The sequence below is a fragment of the Labrus bergylta genome, chromosome 13 (assembly GCF_963930695.1).
Source record: "Labrus bergylta chromosome 13, fLabBer1.1, whole genome shotgun sequence".
Taxonomy (NCBI): domain Eukaryota; kingdom Metazoa; phylum Chordata; class Actinopteri; order Labriformes; family Labridae; genus Labrus; species Labrus bergylta.
In genome coordinates, this window is record NC_089207.1 from 10123595 (window position 1) to 10146983 (window position 23389).

At 39.4% G+C, this 23389-nt stretch overlaps 1 protein-coding gene across 1 annotated transcript; it reads right to left on the reverse strand.

The window, feature by feature from the left end:
* Positions 1-641: 641 nt before the first annotated feature.
* Positions 642-23176, reverse strand: cryl1 (crystallin, lambda 1). Its single transcript, XM_020631987.3, has 9 exons — positions 23019-23176; positions 22199-22306; positions 20361-20487; positions 16519-16680; positions 15052-15147; positions 14099-14197; positions 6970-7078; positions 2477-2583; positions 642-1333 (listed from the first exon to the last, which is right to left on the reverse strand). The coding sequence occupies exons 1-9, from the start codon at positions 23057-23059 to the stop codon at positions 1229-1231; spliced, it is 954 nt and encodes a 317-aa protein (XP_020487643.1). The 5' UTR covers positions 23060-23176; the 3' UTR covers positions 642-1228.
* Positions 23177-23389: the final 213 nt, after the last annotated feature.

A 23389-nucleotide genomic window follows, 5' to 3' on the forward strand; every position in this document is an offset into this window, starting at 1 on the left:
ATTGTTGAGAATCTCTCAATTCAATTTGATTTGGATTCTTTGGGTCACGATTCGATTTGATAATGATTAATATACTTGTATATATATATAATACATACAAGTATATTAATCATTATCAAATCGAATCGAATAATGACTGTATTTTCTGATATTTGTTAAATCATAATGTGTGCATTATTTGTATTGGTTAATAAACTGACTCTAAAATGTGTCACAGACGTTGCTCACTCCTGTGAGGCCGCTGTACAACATGAATCATATTATGGCGGTCCTACAGGAGTGGGGCTTCGTTACAACGGGAATAATAGATTTCAGGATGCTCTGAATCGAAATTGAATTGACATATTGAAATGCATTGATGAATCAATGTTTTTACTCAGCTCTAGTATACAGTATATATCTTACAGTATAAACATAGTTTTTGTTTTGGGTGTGTTTTTTGTGCAATTTGTCTCCTTGGATACAGGTTGTCCACACATGTATGATCAGGTGATTTCCCTGTGAGATGAAATCTGCGACAAGAGCGGAGCAGAAATGTTTCTCTGTAGCACTCGAGACTCATTATCAGAAACCATGGAATGCTGCACTCATCATCGATTTGTTTTGCTGGAGCGGATAGAGACAACTCCAGAAAGACCTAATGCATGACTTCATTGTTTTTATTTTCTCACATGGTCAGAATCAAACATGCTGCGATCTGTCAATATAAAAAATTATAAAAATGTAATTATTACAGACTCGGCCTCAAATTTTTGGGAGAATTGGTTGACCACAGTGACCATTTTGCAATGTGATGCACCGGGGGAGATGACTGCTTCTGAAAATGTCTTTATCACAATGAGTCTTAATATCAAGGCACAGACAAAGATATCCAATGTTTAGTCATTTAAAAAAATAAATGTTTGAAATTGATTCTCTGCCTCAGTTCTTCTGCAAGATTGACAGTCGTGTCACAGGATCTTCCATAACAGGCACTTTGAGAACATCTCTTTCTGGCCATTCTCAAGATATAAGTCTTACTGCTGACGTAGCACAGATGTCTAATTCAACAATTTATCAGCCTCATTTCAAAGATTTTGTTCAAAACTATGTGCTGACTTACCATTAATAAACTTAGAGGGGTTAAAAATCCTCTTGAAGAAGTCATAGTTAACAGAAAAATCACGCAAATTATTGTAATTGATTTTCAGAAGTTAAGACGTTTTTGTGACTTTGTCTCATGTCTTTCTTAGTGGTCCTTCTTCAGCTTGGCCAGAGCCATGAGGAGCTGGTCCCTCCTCTCAGTGCGGGCCGACAGATTCTGCCGGTCATTTGGAATCAGCTCACACATCTCCTGTGGGCGGCAGGGAAGGAAACATGTCAAAAAGGAGACTGTCAGAGCAAAGAAAAGAAGGCTTTAGGTGATTACAAACCCTGTGAATCTGTTATTTTATGTTGCTTAACGGTTCTGACTCTTTTACTGCGGACTAAGCATCAAACGAATACACTGCAAAACTCCAATCTTAGCAAGTGATGTAGTCGAAAAATCTCATCACCCCTAATACAAGTCACAGTCCCCTGAAAAGTCCAGATAAACATCAAACTTCAAGATATTACAAGTTTTACAAAAACCTGAATTGCTTGTAATGAGTAAAAATATCTGATGTAGCAAGAAAATGTAAATGTTAAGATTCTTTAATTAAGACAAAGTTCTAATTTAAAGAAACTTAAAAAGTAAATTTACTTGCTGCGTTGGAAGCTATTTTTTCTAATTGCAAGAAATTCAGGCCTCAATGTATGCCTGGATTGTTCTTGAAATAAGATGATTATCTGGACCTGTCAGGTAAATGTGTCTTAAATTAAGCAATGAGATATTTTTGCCTGGGAATCAGAAAAAGTACACTTGCTAAAATGTTAGTTTTTGCAGTGTAAATGCCCAGTGTAAAGTAAAAATGTGTGTTTGAAACACTGATGTTTAGTTGAGAATTAGAACCTAAGAGTTAATGAATCAGTACCCTTACAAAGTCAACATTCAAAGAAGATATCTTCTCTAAGAATGTGACTTTTATAACGTCAAACCTGTGTTCTGGTTCCTAAGTGAGGAAAAACTAGATCTACTGCCGCTGCTCTCTTAACTAGTTGACCTTCAACTATTTATTGCAGTGGCTCAGGGTTTCTTCACATAATGACCTTCTGTGGCTGACAATTTAACAGCCTGTGATAGCATGTGACCATGTGATGTGTACCAAGGAGAGAGCTATTTAGTGCAGGTTTAGAAGGAACTCTTGACTTCCAATCATGCAGAACCAGCCACCATTCAACACAAAACATGCACTCAATAAGAAGAGGAAATCAAAATATGTGCAATTAATGACCTGAGGCCTGAATCATGTAATGCAATAACAGTTGAAATGACCAGAATAAGTGCACATGTTTAGATTAGCATCTTTAAAACGGATCAGTTTAAATAGTTCTCTAGTGCTACCAACACACTTACATTAACGATGCTTTTGGATCCCTCACCGCAGAAGTCTGGTACAGGTCCAAAGGAGTTCAGGACTCGAGTAATGCCCACTCCATAACGTTTCATATAGTCTTCTATACCTGTGAGACCAGAAATGAAAACATTGGAAAGAAGCACTCATTTGTTTCACATATGCATCATGAAATACGTCTCAGAAGGTCCAAACTTTGGCAGAACTTGTGAAAATTCTGTTTCAGTCCAGGAGAAAGCTGTCACAGTGCTTCGAGCAAAACATAAGAATGTGAATGTCTGTGAGAAGTGGGTTGAACGTAGTTGAAGCAGCTGCAAACAAGTTGTCTTCAAAGACATTACTGGAATTTAAACTTTGAGTTAAGTAGTTAAGAGTAGAACAAGCTTCTCTGGTCTACATTGAAGTCAAAGGGCACGTGTTTAGAAAAAAATGTTTATGGGAAGGTCTCTCTGACATGAACAAAAATTGGAACACATGTATTGTGCTCTATGAATCCCTGTTACACCTTTCTCTGAACATATTTTACAGGTGTCTGAATATCGAGCTACAATAACGCCATTCACCCTGAAATGTGAACTTTTTTCAGAGTAACTCTCAGGTTCTTCTTGGGAGCTTGTCTTAGTTTGACTTTCAGGGTGATTCCTCCGAGTTATTCTCTCATTACCTCCATTGATTGGTCTTTAATGATTCATTATAAACGTAAGCAACAGTCCCTGTGTCTGATAAATGACTGCTGCGCTCCTCAAACAAACTGTTAAAGATTAATAAAGAGGGCTCTCTGGTTGTTTTGCTGTATTGACTCAGCTGCAAATGAATTTCAAATCAGTTGCAAATGTCAATGAACACATGTCTGTATATGAAAACTCAGGGAAATACGGCTAATAAGAAATAATTACAAAGAGCTAACTATTTACCAGTTACAACAGGTCCTCCCAACAACAAAGACTGGACCAAACTCATCATAAAGAGGACCAAGAGGTTTGGTTTGTTGACTTTTCCTATGATAAGAAACACTGAGGGACAAAGAATTCGATCTTTGGAGCGTTAAGGTGAGTCTGGAACAAACTGTTAAAAAAAAGTAAAAAAAGATGTTCACAGCAGCTCTTTAATTACAGCAGGTCAGAAGGTGCCCAATTCGAACAGTCCTCTCAAATTCATATGAAGTTTCACACCAAGGATTTAAAGTGTGACTCATTAGTTCATCAAACAAACTGAAATAAGTATTTTAAATGTTCTTACTTTTTATTTTCTTACTGTAATGTTCTTGTTCCAACTCCATTTACAATCTCAGGTTTTTTTCCTGAAGCTAAACGTTGACTGTTTACATGAATCTTAGTGGGATGCTCTATATATATATGACACAACAGTGTGACAAGTACCATCTATGTTCTACCAAACACAGACTTTGTGTGGGTGGAAGATACAAGAGATATTTCAAGATCTGCTTTTTTTTTTATATCTGCCAAGCAGTTCCAGTTTTGCAACCATTTTCTCACTTTTATTTTGATAAATATTTGTATTTCATGCATCTCTAGCCCGTCTACAAACCCTCCATAATATGAGAAAAGTCCATCCTCTCTGTCTTTAGCCTGCTCCACTTTTCAGAAAATGTGTGCTCAAACAGGCCGTTTGGAGATTTTCCCTTCATGACATCACAAAGGGCAGTAACCCCTCCCCCAGGTGGGTGACACTCCCACAGCTAGGTGTTTGTTCTGCCCTCTGAGTCTGCTTTCTTACCGTAAACAATAACAGTAACAGTCCATGCATCCAAATCAAGAATCAAGGACAATGGCTGTTGTCATTGGCTTTTAAAATCTTCCACCACGTGTCCTCACACAAGACTTTCAAAAAGCAACCTTAGTTGGCTCTGAGAGACCAAATTAATCAACCAGCTTTGTTCTGTACAGCATCCTCATTAATTTGATCTGACATCCAAACTAACAACTTGAATTATACTTGAATTAACGATGGAAGTAACATTGCATGACTGTAGACTGTAGCCTTGAATGATTGCTGTTGAAAGTTTGAAGTTTGCTTATTTGTTAAATACAATACCTGACATCAGCTTGGTGTTACAGTAAATTGTTTCCAAAGGCGACCCAGTTTTACCCCAAAGAAAGGATCAAGATATTTACAACAACTTTGTGCATGCACACTTGCTGCTAGTGTTTTCCTGAACCGTTGTCTCATGCAAAAACAGTTATCGATTCTAATATCCTGAATGTAGCTAAGAGGAGTTAATGATTGGATCCATTTACAATGTGTTCCCCAGAGGTTAACTGGATCAACTTTGGAAATCTCTTGAACTTTTTTGAAACCAATCTCTTTGCAAGAAGAAGAAAGATACAGACAAACAGTTCAGAGCCTCCTTCAAGACTACAGTCTACAGTTTCCAGTGTTTTATTCCTTAAAAAAATAGGATAATGGTCTCCTGTACAGGTACATGGTCTACAAAGCCAAGCAACTCATGCAGAGCAGAGAGCGAGAGAGAGACAGAGAGCCTGAGTGCTACCGTATCTGATTGGAATGATTTAAGGACAGTAAGATACACCGGGAGTGGGTCTTAGCAATCTTTTGAGAACATGATCATACTACTGTTTCCTGGGTAGAAAAAAACAACACATCAGTAGAAAGCTTCAGGACTGTAACTGCAGGTAGAGTTGGCACCTGGTCTGCAGGCAGAGATGTTGGCTCTGTGAGTTTTGGATTACTGGTGTGAGGGAGTGCATTCATCGCTTCCCATCAAAAGCCTGCTTTGTTCTGCCAAAGCGTCCCCTTTTCGGTGTGTGTACACAGTCAGGGTTACCCTCTGGGTTTCACACTCCCCTTTGATATTCTCCATCTCCCTGAGGTTTCACTCTCCCTCTCTCTCTCTCTCTCTCTCTGACACACAGGAACGCCACAGTATGGTACAGTACATGTATGTTGTGCTTAAACATTTGAGCTATCCATGTGGACTATGTCCCATTGCTGATGAAGGAGGGCCTAGTTGATATGATGACAGTAACTCACCCTCAGTGAGTTACTGTCATCATATCAGCTTTTGACAATCACTGGACATTAGTATGTTTGAGTCCTTTCATTAAAGCTCCTGTGTTTTTTAATTGAATAAAAAACAGACAGAATGTAATACTGATGCCTCTGTATAAGCTACGATAGCATACAAGACCATTGGGCACAAGATTAATAAATTCTATAGTTAATGTCTGTATCCACAGCAAGGGGGTAGGTGTCAAAGTGATAAATAAAACCGCCAAAACAGCCTTTATCTACACTTTACAAGGCAAAGAGTCACCAAAAGTGAGACATTTCACTTTTTAAGACAGCAGGATGATTTTTTTCTGTTATGAGAAATAAGTTACACATGCATAGGAAAAAAAAATCAGCAAAGAGATATGGTTTTGTCCACAGGGGGCGCTAAACAGAAAGTTCCACACTGGATCTTAATATTAATCACATCTTTCAGTTGTCCTTGCTGGACTGTTAAAAAAGTTACTGGGAAGTTGTAACTGTGTTAAATACACACCGATATAATTTTATTTCTTCTGCATTTCTTGGCTATTCGTAGTATCTGTTCTTGTTTTGTTTGTATTAAATATATATATTAAATATATTTCTTTAAAATAAATTAATTTCAGTGAAAACTAAAATCTAAAAGAGTATCTACGAGGTCAACTTCAAGGCCAGTGGTTTGCATGTCCTAGCAGTTATTACCGTAATTGTTTGTCTGAGTCAGACATGTATCCAGTCTGTTCCAAATTTGAGCTGGTTCTTCCTTGGTGTATGTATTATAAAAATAGAGCCACTGTTTTTTTCTACAGATGAATGCCATCATAACTATCCATCCATCCACCCATCATCTGTACCGCTTATTGTGAGCCAATCCCAACTGTCATTGTGCGAGTGGCGAGGTCTACCCTGACAACAAATTTCTAAAAATCTATGCCCCCGTCTATTCATCATCTGTATCACTTATCTGAGCCAATCCCAGTTGTCACTGAGCGAGAGGCAGGGTACACCCTGGACTGGTCACCAGTCGATTACAAGACTGACATTTAGACCAAGCAACGACTCACTCACACATAAGAGCAAGGGGAAGACATGCAAACTCCACACAGAAAGGTCCAAGTCTGGCTGGGGATTCAAACCAAGAACCTTCTTACTGTGTTGTGACAGTGCTTACTTATATACTATATACACTGGATATAGGGTCTCTTTTGGATCTTAACAATAGCAAATGATAAAGTCAGAAGACTGTTCCTAAACTTTATTTGTAATAGATCTAATTCTAATTGATCAAAAAATTGATAAACTGCATTTAAATTGCGCCTCTTTCCCATTTTTTTTTTACCATGCATTCGGTGTTCAAGCTCAGACTTCTGTTGCCCGTTGTATGTTGAAGTGTCTCAAGTAGAGTTTCTTAAAACAAAAGCTTCGAGAGGTATGGGTAAGGGCAGGGAGCTTCTGTTTTTAGAGTCCAGAAAGGGAACATTACCTTCAGGTGCGTTGAGGTGAATGGTTTCCATTGGACCAATGAAGGCGTAACGCATTCCTAGCCCCTCTGACATCACCAGGTCGATGTCCTTGACAGAGATAATGCCATCCTGATGGAGTAAGAGAGAACAATATATACTAGTTTAGCATGTTTCATTGACTTGTTTTAGCTTAATCTGCTTTGGTATACTTTCAAAAATAGAAATCTGGCCAGTCAGTAAATGTGACTACAACTTCATAGAGCCTCTTTAAAGACAAATGTTTACTTTCTCTGTAAGAACCATTTAAAGAGTGAAGAGCCCTGAGACATCTAGAAGTGTTTTTTAATGTATTGCCTGGTTCCTTAGCTGAGGTTTTAAAATTAATGGTGCTACTAATTAACTAACTCCTGTTTCAAATCAAACGGCGGTGCATTTTCTTTTTTCTTCGGATGAAAACAGACTACTTTCTAATGCAGTTCAACAAGGTCATGGCTTTTTCCCCCAAGGTTTTGGACTAACCACACTGTCTTTGATCATGTCAAACTACTCCCAACATATAAAGTTTCCCCGATCAGCTAGTTCTGTGTCCTCAGGATTATGCAGCCAGTTCCACGACAGAGAGGATGGAGAGGGAGTGGTTCAGGTAACTTTGGGTTAGAGATACCTGTTGGCCAACCACTGAGGAAATCAAATCTTGGATACAGAGACAGGGAATAGGGTGAACAAGACGAGAGGGACAGGGTCGTCTTTGTTTGGGCCCTTGCGCCCAACAACGGGCCTGTTATCTAAGCAAAGCGGGACAGTGGGTGGGGTCCTTTCTCCACAGTAATCACAGGGGGTAACCAGGCGCTTTCTCAGCTGCTCTGCTTTCCAATGCTGGCCCTGACTCAAGAACCATTTTCTGTTTTGATAAGGGGGTGAAGGAGGGTCCCTGTTATGTAAAAGTGATCACAAGGCCGCTCTCAGACTTCAGGCCTTGATGCTGGAACGTGTGGTCACATTTGTTGTATTTGGCTTTACTTCATGGTGGTTGGGGTGTTATTGAAAGTGGTGTTTACTTTACAAGCATTGTAAGTATACAGCCACATTCCTATAGTATATTTGAACAGGCTAGGTTTGGACACATATTGTCTCTGAAGAAAGGGCTGGTGAAATGATGCAGATTTTTCCAGTAGATAAGGTTTTTTTTTTTTTTTATCTGAGCTGAATTTTCAAATTAGTGTGAAGTCACAACAGAAAACAGCACAGTTAAACTTATTGTTGCCTCCTTATGAAACAGGTCACTCCTGAAGATCAATAATGACGTCACATGACGCTTTTCTACTGGATGTGGCTGAATAGAGTTTTAGTAAAAAAGGACATGAAGAGTAGAGCCCATTTACAATTGTGACACATTTGGTGGAGCATGGTCAATTTGGTGTAGCATGGTCAATTTGATGTTTTAACATAGTCTCTGTAATCCAATTGGTAAAATAAAAGGAGACTTTGTCAGAAACCAGGAGCTCCAAGAGTTACTGTTAAAATGCAAATATGAGATAAGAATAGCCAATGCGTATGCTGGTGCTAACGGGGATCCTCATAAAGAAAGACAGATTCTCTGTTGATCTCTTTCTCCAGTGAAGTTTTATTCCAGAGACACAGTCAGGCTGAGTAATGTCTTAGTCAACCTATGTGACTTATTTAGAGGCAGCGAGTGCTGAGTTATGACAGCTGAGACTGCTGAATATTCAGGATTTACCTGTTGTCAAAAAGATTTAAAGGTAATTCCTGTCCGACAGGTTTGTCCATGTTGTACCTTGTCCATTGGGTAAGCAAGCCACAAAATTTACATAACAATGACTTATTTTTGTTCTTTTCTGAATTAACAAACATCTGCTCGATACATGAAAGCAAAATCACTGACGTTAGTAGGAGATTAGGAGAGGAAAAGATTTGCCCCATGTGTCACCAAAGACTTCTCTGAAAGTTTAAATCGGAAACATCGTTCATGGCTGAAGCTGCAGTGGTTGTCGTTTCTTTCCATGACAAACTCATGATAAATGATTTGCCCAAAAGGTCTTTAAACAGCAGACAAAGATCCTAAACACTGCAAAACATACCATTTCTACGACTTTTCCAAACATAATTGCAGTAATTCAGTTCTCCCAATAGACACGCCCAAGCAGTTCTTCTTCTGTACATGCCATACAGTTGACATAAAACTGTTTCTTATTTTAACTGTTGCCATTTAGCCTCTCATTTTCACATCTATGTTACTTGCAGCAGTTTGGAGGATGCTTAATGATGCAGAGCTGATTCCAGGCCAGAGTCGGACACTTTAACAGCAACGTGGCATTTTTGTCAGCTAGGACCTAAGGGTTAATTCTCCTCAACAGGAGGCTCACAAATGAGCGATCCACACATGATCTGGAATGTCATGCAGATATGAGTCTGCGCTTCAACAGGACCGTGTGAAGACACAAATATCACACAAGTGGATGCATGGAAGTCATGGTCCAGCCAGGCCAGTACGGAGTCATGAGGGAGAGGGACACGCTTTTATCTGCTCCTTTTCCTCGAAGTACGCTGACCACTTTAATTCTCAGAAGCAAAAAGCCAGTGCGATGTTAGTACCAGCACTTGTTCCTTATGCTTTACATTGAACAAACTTACAAGGGGGTTTCAACTGACTGCAGGTCCACTAAGTTTATCACTGAACTGAGAAGCTCTTCTTGAAACTAAAAAAACACACGTAGTCATTTGAGGAGAGAGGAGAAATTCCGTTGATCTTAAAAAGTCAAAACTGCGACAAACCCAGAGGCTTTGTTGAGAGTGATCCACCACATTCTGTCCAGAAAGCTCTCTCTCTCTCTCTCTCTCCTTGTTGGAAATGACAAATGCATCCAACACAAGTCTTTAAAAGATACCTTCCAATATAATTGGTCTTTTTTGAGAGTGGTTCCCCAAAGTTTCCGGTTGTTGTCTGACATGAAAGACAAATATATCTTCAGAAGTGTGAGAGATTGTTTGAGCACAGTTGTGTACACAGACAGAGTGTGATTTTGTGTAGCAAAATAATGAATTTACAGAGAAATGCATGCATGAAAACCATCCTCACAATGCTTAAACATTTCCGTGTGTAAAAGCAGAACATAGTACAGGTGTGTAACTAATTACATTAAAGGAGGCTCATTACCGTTGAGTGCACCAGAGAGTCATGTGAGTGAGAAAGTGGCATACTCTGGAACTGGCTCATCGACCTGGAATGTGTGCATCATTGATGTCGCTTGGAAAAGTCAATATTTGTACTTGAAAAAGAAAATGTTCTTTAGAGAGGATCTCACAGCTAATGAGATACTACAGTCCAGAAAGAAAGAGTTGGGCCTACCAACGAACAGACCAATATGTCATTCATAGAGCCGGGGTACTACTAGAAAATGATGATTTAGTAAACACAGGGGGTCGACCGATATTGGTTTTGCAGTGCAGATACCGATACTGATTATTAATAGTTCATGAGACCGGTAACTTGTATTTGGAACCGATATGCATGCACAGTAAATATGAAAATCTTTCTGTCAAAATTTAGAATTTGGTATTTAACAAACTCGAACACAAGACTTTGTTTAAAGGGGCTGTATGTAACTTAAAATACTGCGTTTGTCGTGACACTGCACATCGCTCTCCCTCGCGTGCTCGTCATACGTGCTCGTACGTACACAAACGAGCATCATCACCGCGAAACACTGAATATTTACCGGCATAATGTTTACAGAGGAGGTAAGTGGTCATACACATGTGAAAGTATGTGAAGGAGTCTGTGTGTCTGTATTCATTCTCCATCCTACAAACGACAGTCTCTGCAGGCACTGGCTGAGAGCGGGAGTGTGTGATGAGTTTGTCCACCTTTGAGAGCTTCTAGGGCGGACAGAAGTGTGTGGAAGACGGAGTTTGTACTGTTGATCTCTGTAAGTGGAGCAGAGTGAGGAGGACGTTGAGAACGTGCATAAAATGTCACTTCCTGGCGCTTTTGCGGAAAATACGACCCGGGGAAACTTTTTATACAGGCAACACAGATAGACAGTGAACATCTACTTTTTCCACATCATTTAACCGTTCGCTTATTAAAGATTTATTTTTTGGGCTTTTTGTGCCTTTAATGGATAGATAGATTTGGAAATCAGGGAGAGAGAGTGGGGAATGACATGCAGGAAAGAAGCCACAGGTGGGAAGTGAACCCGGGCTGCCTGCTTGAGACGACAGCCAACCGTTCGCTTATTAATGGGCGATAAAAAACGATTTATACATGTAAAAAGTTACATATAGCCCCTTTAAAATGCTCAACCAGAGACTCTCCTCCTGCTCCGGGCTGCTCTCATCTCTGTGCATGTCAGTGAACCCCAAGCTTCCTGATAACAGCAGTAAAACACAGTTTCTGAGATTTTAAATGATTCTAGAGGATGTTAAAATGAAGTGTGCAATATATCAGCAACTTGTAAACATTTTTTTTTAAGACGTCAAAAAAGATGTTGATTCAAAACGACTGCCTGACTGGCATTTAAAAATCTAAAAGCAGGAACTTAAGCTTGAACACACCTAATTAAAAGTGACACCATGTCAGACTGACTCGATGCTTTGTTAGCTTAAATGGCGGGGAAATAATCGGTCAATGATGTGGAATGAAGCGTAGAATGGTGTAATTAAAAATAAACAAGCGCAGGTATGTCATCTATTATGTTGTAAGGAATGCAAGAAGAAAGAAGAAAGAATCCAAGAACATATTTCCTAAATGTGTACACTCTATTGAACCGACCAATCACACACACAGAAATGGTACACACCTGCCCTACACATCACATTCTCACACTGATGGCAGAGGCTGCTATGTAAAGTATCCATCAGTCTGAACTAATCCATTCATACACATTCACAAGCCGCTGGAGCAGTTTGGGCTTAAGTGTCTTGCCAAGGACACATCGGGTTGTGACTGCGGGAGCTGGGGATCGAACCCCCGGGCCCCAACCTTCTGGGTAATGAGACAACAGACTCTCTCCACTGTTCCACGGCCTCCCCTGCTATCCCTCGATAGATCACCGTTGTTAAGAAGAACAAACCCTAACTAAGAACAGCAGATAGGGACACGGCTCATGTCACTGACTCTGGAGGAATAATTGTGTTCTTCTCTATCAGCGGAAAAAAGTTTGTTTAATTTGAGGTCGGCCTGTTTACCGTGGGAAAATATGAAAGTAGAAGATAACAACAGATGTAAATGGGATAACAGACGTACACTATGACAGATGAATCGATGATTATGATGGCTACAGAGTTAATAGTCGCCATGGACACAGCTCTCACTGTAGATTCATCATTTTTACAAAATAAAATACTACTGAATCAATATTTCCTAAGTAAGTAGCCGTGCTATAAGTGGGTATGTAAAGTGAGCGGGTTGTTGGAACGTCTCGCTCACCTTGAATGGGTTCCTCTGTGATAGCCAACCCGCTCACTTAACTTTACGCCTTATCCTGCTAAGAAGACGTTTCCCTTCATGCATTCATCCTGCGTTAGTGCTGTAGAGAATTCTTCCATAAGTGTAACAGATCCTTTGAGTATGGAGTCACATGGATAACTTATCACTGATTTATGCTGTTTAGATGTCCATAGCGCTATAAGGAAATCCTTCTTTCCACATTTGTGAAGTCAAATATGATTATTTAAATGATTTTTTTTTTCTCAACTACAAACAGTTCTCAGTTACAAAACGAGGTCTTCTGCCAGTTTATTACTTATATTTTAAATGGTACACAATAATGCGACGAGTTATCAACGACAATGATTCATCCAGAGTATGCATATTATTTAATATGTCTATAAAAATGCAATGAGTGTTTCTGTTTTGTATGTCACTTGTTGTGGTCTAATTATTATCATGTCATCTAACTGATCATTTGTAACTCTGAGACCTAGTGTTCAAAACGGGTACTGCGGTCCAAATTCAAAACATTGGAGAACTGTCTCCTTGCCCCCTCCTCCCAAGAGTCGATGCGCACGTTGGTTGCTATGTTGTGGACACTGAAGCTTCAGTGTTTAGCCAGCTCTGGGACTATAGCCTCTGTACACGGACGCCAGCATTATCGCTAAGCTATCGGTGCTCCCTACATTTAGATTTTTTTTAAGAGGGTAGGAGAGTCTATCATTCACAGGACTTTTTATTACTTTTAGAAAAGCCAATTAATACAATTTGAGCTTGACATTTTGAAATGTCATGCTCCTATTTATTGTGTTTTTATTGTGATTCATTCTATATGTTATTTTATTTGTTGTTTTTACATTGTGTTTTTTTTACGATTGTACAGCACTTTGGTCAATCAAGGTTGTTTTAAATGAGCTATAGAAATAAAGATTGATTGATTGATTGAGAAATCAGGAGCTCAAATAGTTACTGTTAAACTACCAATTATAATAATGAATTAATGACAATGAGGAAGCAAAACCAACTTTCTATTGTCATCACGCTCATCGTCCTTATTATCATTCTAAGCATTTCTGCCATGAGTGATCAGGTAATGGAATCTGTCATCAGAGGCTAAAGCTCATTTACCCTCATTGTGTTCCTGTTTGGACGGAGAGCAGAGCAGAGCTGACAAGGGGCTTCCTCTTCTCTGCCTGCATCTATTACAAAACCATCAGCAGCACGGCGCAGAAACACAAAGCCTCACTCTTGTGTATCCAACATAAGGGCCGGGTTACCTTCCCCTAACAAGGCTGTAATGACGAATCGAAATGTTTTGATGGGAATAAATAGTCCCCCTCCGTCCCCCCCGAGTTGTAGGGAAAACAGATGTTTAATTTTCCATCTACAGGTTCTGAGAGCAAAGACTTCCTGGAGTAGCTTTCAACAGGTGAACGACTCTTTTCTGGCAACTCTCCCCTTTTTTTCTTCGTTATCAACATCCTGTTTGTTCTCTTTGCCTCTGCTTCGTAGTTCATCCTAAAAACACTTGGCTAAGAACCACAACAGAATTACTTTCATAGCGACTTGAGCCGGAAAAAAAAATTGCATTCTTGCTGAAGTTTTTACTTGCATCAGAATAGAAGGAGTGCAGTTCTTTGTCTAACATTGGGAGGCATGTAACTGAATCATCCAGAAATCCCGCCCTAGGCACTCACCTGGACCAGCCTCCAGGACTCGGCGATAATAGCCGCCTGGACTCTGTTGAGAGCGAAGCCGTCAATCTCTTTCCTCAGACGGACAGGAGCCTGGCCGACCTGTAGCAAAAGAATAGTTATAGTATATCAAGAATAGTTGTATCTTGTTAAAGGTAATAATTGGGATCTGCTTTTTTAAGACATTTTAAACTCCTATGAGTGATTTTCGGTTTGTTATGATTCCTGCACCCCTATGGACAAAGTGGACCTTTAATCACTTTTGTGTTTTTGTCCTGTGTAACAAAAATCTATTTAAAAGTCAAACTTATAACAAATTGGTGAATGTCATCAAGGGCTGTTTCAGCACTGTGCTGTTAATGACATCTTTTTACACCTACCTTGCAGCAGAGCTTTCAGAGATTAAAAATAAGTATAAAGAAATAATAAATCTTTTGTCCGGTCACACTTTGCGGCTCATAGAGAATCATCAATATTAAGTTCAGTTGTTTTCAATTCAAGCTAAAAAAAAAAACACCTCACAGGAGCTTTAAGGAAATATTTTACATAATTTACATCACTGCTAATTTGAGCACACCCAGGGAGTTAATCCGATTTCGTTTTTTCCATTGTTTTCAAATGAATTCAGGCATGTTACCAAAGTCTTGCATGCACATGAAAGGATTTGCATCCGGCTGATGTTTGTCATCGGTGAGCAGTAATACAGGTGTAACAGGAACTAGTGAAGCAAATCTGAATCTGAGAAACCTGTTACTGGAGAATCAAAACTCAAAATAACTGTAAAAAAAGGTTTGACAGTATCACATAGGATTCTTACCTACAGTAAAGATATCATATAACTTAAGTCCTGGACTACTTTCAATCACTTTTATTTTAGTTATTGTTTTAGCATCTCTCCCCCATGTTTGTGAAAACAAGGACCCAACATTCCTCAGTATGACATCTAGGATCCTTACCTTGGTCATTAAGGCGTGGGTGATGTCCATAATGGACGCTGCTGTCTCTGGGTGAGGCACCAGCTCCACCAGTTTGACATAGTAGGGTGGGTTCACCTGATGATGACAGAACAATCACACGTCACAAAGTGCGTACCTCAATGACAAAGATGATCTGACCTGAGGAATGTAAGGAGCTTGTTAGAGCGTCATAGTTTTTTTCCATCAAGATTTTTATTGAGTAGGGGAACCTGCATTGGTATCTTGGTCACTTTAAAATGTAGCAATTGCGTAATCTATTGCCCCTTATATCATGCAGTGTGTATTATTGCCCTTCTGTTATTGATTGTAAGGCAATCGATCATTTTAAAAACATATTTATTGTATGATTTTGTTTTTATACTTGATACCGAGCAGGACGTTCATTGCTCCACAGTGTTTATAGCATTGTATCATGTTGTCAAGTGTGTTTCTTTGTTGTCCTTTGGTGAGTGGAGTCTGACTGTTTGTCTTGCGTCACTTAATTAAGGGAGTACAGATGGAAATTAGTGACTCGCTAAATCTGGTGCAATCATCTTTTTAATTTTTCTTTGTATAGATGATAAATCTAATAAAATCAAAGGGCACTTGTCTTTGACAAAGAAAAAGCTCTCCTTCAACTGTTGAGTTATTGCTGAGAATCAGTTTAGGCCTGAACACACACGCACAGAATACTTCAATAAAATAATTAATCAAAGATCAACAAATCAGCTAGACTGGTCAGGGTGTGGCTAAGTACAATCAAATTATGAAACAACCCTAAAGGCAACAACATTAAACACAATGGATAACAGTATTTCTTTCCGGTTGCACTTTACGCTATTTCTCTAATCTAATGACTAATCCTGTTTCATTCATTTAGACACTTCATGTAAACCTGTTTTTGACTTTGATGGATGGTTCAAGTTGTACGCCAACACAATGAGGATCAAAAGTCACCGGGATTCTTTCATGTGATTGAGAACTGTAATCTTCTAAAATGTAATTATTCATTTTTCCTACACATGATCATAGTCTACTTCTTCCTTGTAGCTCTGTTACTGCAAACTAAAGGTCAGATATTTGTGTTAATATTTGTATTTTTTAATAGTTAGCCTTCAGGGTCAGCAGATAAGGGCTGAAACATTTTAATAAAAATTTAAAAAAAGGACACAATAAAGAATTCATGAACAACTTGGGATGCTGATTAAGAATGATAGTTTATAGATATATGAAACAAAATGCGCTTACAGAGCTTTAGCCCAACGACGACAGAAGAAAAAGGCTGTTAAAGCAATACTTTACTTAACAATACACATTTATAGACTTTTCTATTTACAGCAGTGGATGGAAAGTTTGACTCTTCCAAACACTCAAATGACAATCATCATTATTGACCCTGGTTTGTAGTTTATACTTTATAGCTTAGATCAATGTTCACTACCCACAGGTATCAGGGCTGATACTAACCGGGTGTGAGACGAGGCAGCGGCTCCTGTTCTGCACTTTAGAGAAGACGTCGCTCGGCACCAGACAGGAAGTGGAGCTGCTCAGGATGACGTCTGTTCCAACAAGACGCTCCAAGTCCTGGAAGACGCTCTGCTTGACCTCCAGCTGCTCAAATACACACTCCTGGAAAAAAAAAAAAACACAAGTACGCACATTCAGACAGGGCAAACGTCAAGGTGCACAGATTCTCTTACACACAAAATGGACCATGAAATATCTGAGAGGAATGTTACACATCAATCACTCAGGTTTGCACGACGGAGTTATGAATGAGACACACCATAATTAAGAACCATTACGCGCAAGCGGCGGACATAATTGTCCTTGGCTCGAGCTGCAGTTGCCTGTGTCCTGCATTGTTGTGTTAGCATGCTAATGTTAATGTTAAACACGGCTCTGACAACAACACAGCCAGCGGGACTCGAGCTTCTCCCTCATTGTAGACAGTCATAACTCAGAGACACATTTACACAGGATAGACTGGATTCTGCTGTATGTATGTCAAAAAGGTTGGACATTCTTCCTTTAAGACTTTTTAGGACAATTTCAGTCGACAACACATTGAAGCCATGAAACACACTTAACTCCTCACAACGAGAAACAGACACATTTTGTTTTGCAGGTAAGGCAAAGTTCACCTGCAACAACTGGCTGAGCAAGCAGCGTACCTGCTGAACGCACGCCTAATGACATGATGCTCCCCTCATTAACGATGCGAGTACGTAGGAGTCTAGTAATTAGTAATAATTAGTACTAGAATTAATTATAAAAAAGAAGTTTATGACATTTTGAATCGCAGCAGATCATATCTTCCCTCATTCATCTGAAAAAAAAACAAAACAGATATTTTTCTGATTTGAAGGTGCACTACGGAGTTTGTTTTTTTAAAAGATTTTTTTTATTGGCTTTTTGTGCATTTAATGGAGAGACAGGACAGTGGATAGAGCCAGAAACCAGGGAGAGAGAGTAGGGAATGACATGCGGGAAAGGAGCCACAGGTGGGATTCCAACCTTGGCCGCCCGCTTGGAGGACCACAGCCTCCATACATGGGGCGCGCGCACTAACCACTGCGCCACCAGCACCCCCACTAAGGAGTTTTGGTAGATAAATTTGAAAGTTGGAGACATTAACAGATTCTGTGGTAAATGTTCATAACTCTGTACACAAACTGTCCTCAGAGGAACATTCTGTCCCTGTATCACTGTTTGAAGATAAAATGCTACGCGAGAAGTTACGATGGTGGATCTGCAACAGTGACTCTGTAACTCTCCTGGTAGCTTTTTAGCTCCAAACAGTGTTCAGGGAGCAATTTGAGTAAATACTTTGAGTAAGTTTGTGTATTTAATCAGAAAATAAAGCATAGAATTGTTTCACTTTTCCAACTTTCAAATGTCACCACCAAATCTCCAGAGTGCACCTTGAAGCATTGTGTTGATATATGAGAAAACTGGAAACAGAAGTGAGGAATGTAAGGAGCAGCCCTCTATGTACATTATAGTATCTTATGGTATGTCTTGGTATTCGCCCCACCAAAGAACGCGGCCAGCATGGTATGGTTCTTACAGAAGGAAACTATCACCACTTCTCAAGAAGATCAATAAGTGACGGCTTCATGCATCATCAGGAAACGTGGAGCAGAAACACTTCATTCTCCACCTTGAAATTTCTCTCTTCCTAATAACACTTCTTCCTTGTTAGGGTGAACTCAGCACAAAGTATTGATTTATTCATTCCTACCCGACCTGATTCTCTGGAATGAAGAGCACTGTCTGTAGAGCCAGTAACTTTCTCTTTCATTCAAAGGGGCTGAGTCACACGTGACGACTGAGTTGGGATAAACGGGCAGATTGTTGAGTGTGTGCTTGTTTTGTGTTCTCAGCATGACAAGACAAGTTGAGTGATGCAGTGTTAACATGTCACGGTGGGATTTCAAGAGCAGTAACCCTGCTGAACCATTGACAGACTGAAGCCCTTCTTTTGGCGGTTACTATAAATAACGCCGCAGTTTCGGTAGATGGCTGTTTTGTCATCAGCCTGGATTCACGGTGCTCATGATGGATTAAGCTGGGTCTTTGTAATACAGCAATATGTAAGGTCTTTTACCTGCTTTTTGTTAACATATCTGGTCTTTTGACCTGCTCTTTTGTAAAGTAAATAAAGATTGATTGATTGATTGATTGATAACAGACAGCCCACAAAGGAGGTCATGAACGTGATGATATCTCTGGGAAGATTTTATATCCAGGATCTGGGCCCGGGTTCAAATCCACAAAAAATATCTATTTTTAAAAAGCAAATGAAGAAACACCTTGGGACATCATATTTGTAAGATATGCACAGAGGTTGTTGGTAGTTTTTGTTTATCTTAAACCTTATCTAAATACACATCTTGTGTTTGACAGAAGTGATTGTAAAGTTTAATGCATATTCTAAAATGTATTGTAAACTAGGGCTGGGTGCTTTGGGTGTCTCACGATTCGATTCAGAATCGATTTTTGATTCAAAACGATTGTGGATTCATGGATCCATGGATTCAAAGTCTATTTATGAATTTCCCACCTCTATTGTAAACTATATTTCTAATGCCCTCTTCTAAATCTAATGGTTTGTGTGGACTGTAGGGCTGTGTTATGTTTTCAATGTATATTTTATATTCCTGTTAAAGTTCTTCAACGTGAAACCCGGGGAGAATAGCTGAGCTCTGGGTACAGCTAATGAGGATCCTAACAAATAAACAAATACAACCCAAGGCTCCTTTCCAGCATGTCATTCCCAGATCTGTCTCCCTGGTTACCTACTCACACACTGACCACTTTGGGGGACGTCTTTCTAAACGGTATTTTTCTCAGTACTGCCTCGCTAGATGAACCTTGTGATGTGGCGCCCTCTTAAGGAGTATCAGTGAAATTTGGAAGATGCTATTGAACATTTTATGCCATTCACTCCAAAATGTGATCAAGAGTTAATGAATATACTGCATGGATGAATCAAAAGATCAACCAACAATAAAACAATTACAAGAAACATGTTTAAAAGTACAGACACTGCAGCGTTAGGAAGCACCCAGTTCTGAAGTGTTGTTAACAAAATCTGAACACATCTGGGGATACATTAGTCCAGTTAAATATGTGATTAATGCAACTTTAAATGATAATAAAAAACAAATGAAGAGACGACAATGGGAGACATATAGACAGAATGGTGTTTGCTTGTGTCTCTTGGTCAGTGGTGTGGTGCAGGGTATACACAGGTGTAGGAATATACCCACTTATTTTTCAGCCTCTATAGGGTACAACTTCTAAATCTGCTCTGATTAACACCACTTTGATGGACAAAATTCAGTAATATGCTGCACATTTTTTTAGGATGGTGAAAGGATGACCCTCCTTACTCTGTCTCGAATTGGCTGGTACACACTGATTAACTACATAAGAGTAGTCAGTGTTTATAACAGAGGCTGTCAATCCTCTGCTCGATAGGCCACTTAAAAAAAACATTTGGGGGCGCCGGTAGCCTAGTAGTTAGTTTGCAAATCCAATGTACGGAGGCTAAAGTCCTCTAAGCAAGCAGCCCCATCTTCGAGTAACCACCTGTGGCTTCTTCATGTCATTCCCCGGTCTCTCTCTCCTCGATTTCTGACTCTTGCAACTGTCCTATCTCTAGAATAAAGGCATAAAAAGCCTCAAAATAAATCTTTAAAAAAGTAAAATAATTTCGGATAACAACCAAGATGAAATCATCCCCACTTCCTCAGGCACCACTACACCACTGCTCTGGCTCTGGGTGTAGTCCAGTGTGTCACCTGCACAAAGAAGGCTCCCTCCAGCGCCTGAGCCATGTCATCGTAGCTGCTGAGCAGAGCGAGCTGCTGCGTGGCCGTCAGCTCTCCTCTCAGCATGTGGGCTCCCTCCAGCTCCTCCAGCTGCTTCCTGTCAACGACACAAAGTCAAAGAAGTTGTTAACACTCATCCAAAAACTCCCCCCCAAGACTTTACATTCAACAACTGTCTTGTGTGCATGCCACATTGCTCTTTCTGGTGAGGTAAATATTACTTAAATATATCAGAATGGTTCAATAAAAGCACTAGAGTCAGGCCAGAATCCCTCGGGTACATTTTTAAGTCATGTTTGTCTGTGGTGATATCTGGGTTCAGCAATGTGATCTTGTTTTTATCCAAGGCTGGAGATCTTCAAGATATTTTTTGTCAGAAAGTGATTTCCACAAAAATCACTTTGTCACTCGACAGTGATGATTAACTTGTGCTGACTTTGCTATTAAAAGAGTCATTCAACCCGAACATGTTTGTCCAAGTGTTCTTACAGTGGGAGGAAGTCACTGATCATACATTGACCATGTGTTTTCTCCATGAGGCCCTAAAAGGGAAGAGGAGGTTACATTTTGGACAGGGCCCTGCAAAGTGCATGAGAGGAAGTCTACATGACACATCTGGTTAATGTTCCCTTCATGCTTAGCGACCAAAGACATGTGTTCGATAGACAGACTTAATGATGTTCATTCCCTCAAGGTTAGTGATGTGAGAGCATCCAGTGGCAGCACCCAGTAATAAGGGCATGCTTTTTTATATGACACAACATAAAATAAGGAATGTTATGTACTTAAGAGACCCTAAAAGCATCCCCAAACCCTTATTTATATAGCTTTTATATAATATACCAAGACTTTGGAACATTGATGCTTAGTTTGTGCTCCATTTAAAAAAAAAATATTATTACATGGTTACTTATATTAATCCACAAGGTTTAGGACTAAAGATAAAACATGGTCCAACATTTCCTTGGCAAAAGGCATTCAAACGTTTGCTCTTCTGTTGCAAGTAGAATATGTCACATTGTGTATTGGAATTAACTTTATTCTGAGGCAGAGGCGTGTTCAGAGGGGTGTCCAGGGGTGGCATGGGCCACCTTTGAAATCTGATTGGTCACCCAAGGTGCCACCACAAAAATTCTAGAATGCATTATCTTGTGTTATAAAGTAGATATGATTGTTGACGTTAGAAAGGGTAAGAAATAGCTATTCTTTTGTGTGTGTGTGTGTGTGTGTGTTTTTACATTATGCCACCCCTGCATAAGTCTGTGCCCCAGTTGGGCCGCCACAGTCTGGACACGCCCCTGAACTGAAGTGTCATGATTTTCTCTACTGAAAACCCTTGTCAGCACAAATTTTGGGGTAACTAAAGTCATATTACACATTAACAAACTACTGTGATCATAGCATCATGAACATTTCTCATTAGCCTTATTATAATTATTTGTATAATAAAGAAACAGTACAAACTGAATCAAACTGAAGACAGTAATGACAGTACCCTTCTTCTAAGCATCAAAAACAACAGACAAAGATAAGTTAACCCAACTTTAATTCAGGCATCTCAAAGTCTACTCAGAGGACTTTCAGACAAAAAAAAAGTTTCAGTCTATTTGTACAACCCAGTATCATGTGCATAGCTGTATTAGTCTTATCAACGGTTCCTAGACCAAACTTATCCCACCTGAGGGGGAAACACAAAGAGGGCATCGATAACAATATAATGTGGGTGATTTTTTTAAATTTTCCTTTATACTGCATCAAATGTTGGTTTATGTTGGAAAACAGTGGCAGCATTGTGTAGGAGTGCTGACCTGATCTCTTTAATAGCATTAGCAGATTGCCCCGGTTGATTGTCATAGATCTTCACGCTGTAACCTCCACTGATAAACACCATGGACCAGGAGCGGCCAATCAGCCCGCTGAAAGAAACACACACACACACACACACACACAAGCAAACAAACACGACAGACATTCATTAATTTCTGCAAAGGGAGGAAAACTTGATACACAATTTATCACTTTAACCATCCGAGCATCAGAAGTGGAAGTGTTTTTGGTGCCTCTTTTTGTGCCTTTTGTGGTGTGTCTACAACATCCCTTCCTCCACAGCACATTAAACAAACAAGTATTGGCTCTGTTATGTTAGGTTTTAAAAGTCTTTACATTTTAACCTGCATATTCTGGAGTACTACTGTGTAAGTTTAGTATTTGCTTTCCAGGTGAGAGGTCACTAGAGGGAACTGCAAAGTAGTGGACGTTTGTAGAAATGACCATGAGCAGGATACGAAAACAGGTTAAAGATTAAGCCTCCACAAAACACATTATAATGGCTGAGCCTTTGATACAGAGTACAAGAATTAAAACAGTGGTCAGAGTTATCTTTATAAAGCACAACAACTGTGCTGTAAGCATGCATTCCTTATATGCACGCAGGTATATGTAGTTAAAACATGAAATTGTGCAGCTTAACCCCTCAACTTAAATCCTATGCAAATAACTAACGTCATTTTAAAAACTCCATATTCAGTATTGATTAGTTTAACTGAGTACGTTTCAAGTCAGCTCCATGCATTAACGTACAATCTGCAACTAGGATTATAATCTTTAACATGTTTTTTCTTTGCTCACCTGCCGACTACAGTAATAATCTTCATGTTAGAGGAGCTCATTTTGTTTCTGTCCTGTTTTTACAGTCTATGGTTCAGACTTCAGACCGGTTCGGTTCAGGCAAACTAATATTTTCATGGGACCTCTTGCCCCACCCCTTTGGAGTCACATGGTAAGGTAGCCTGGAAGGTCCAAAAAACCCAAAATAATAATTAAAAAAAAAAAATTACATTTCACACGTTTTGAATATAGTAAAGAAACATATTCACCTTTAACTATCTATTTTAGTAAAAAAAATAATAATAATATGTGTAAGAAATTGTATTGCTACAAAAGAAAAGGATCGAACGGGTAGCGTACACATGTATCCTAGCAACGCATGAAACGGGCCT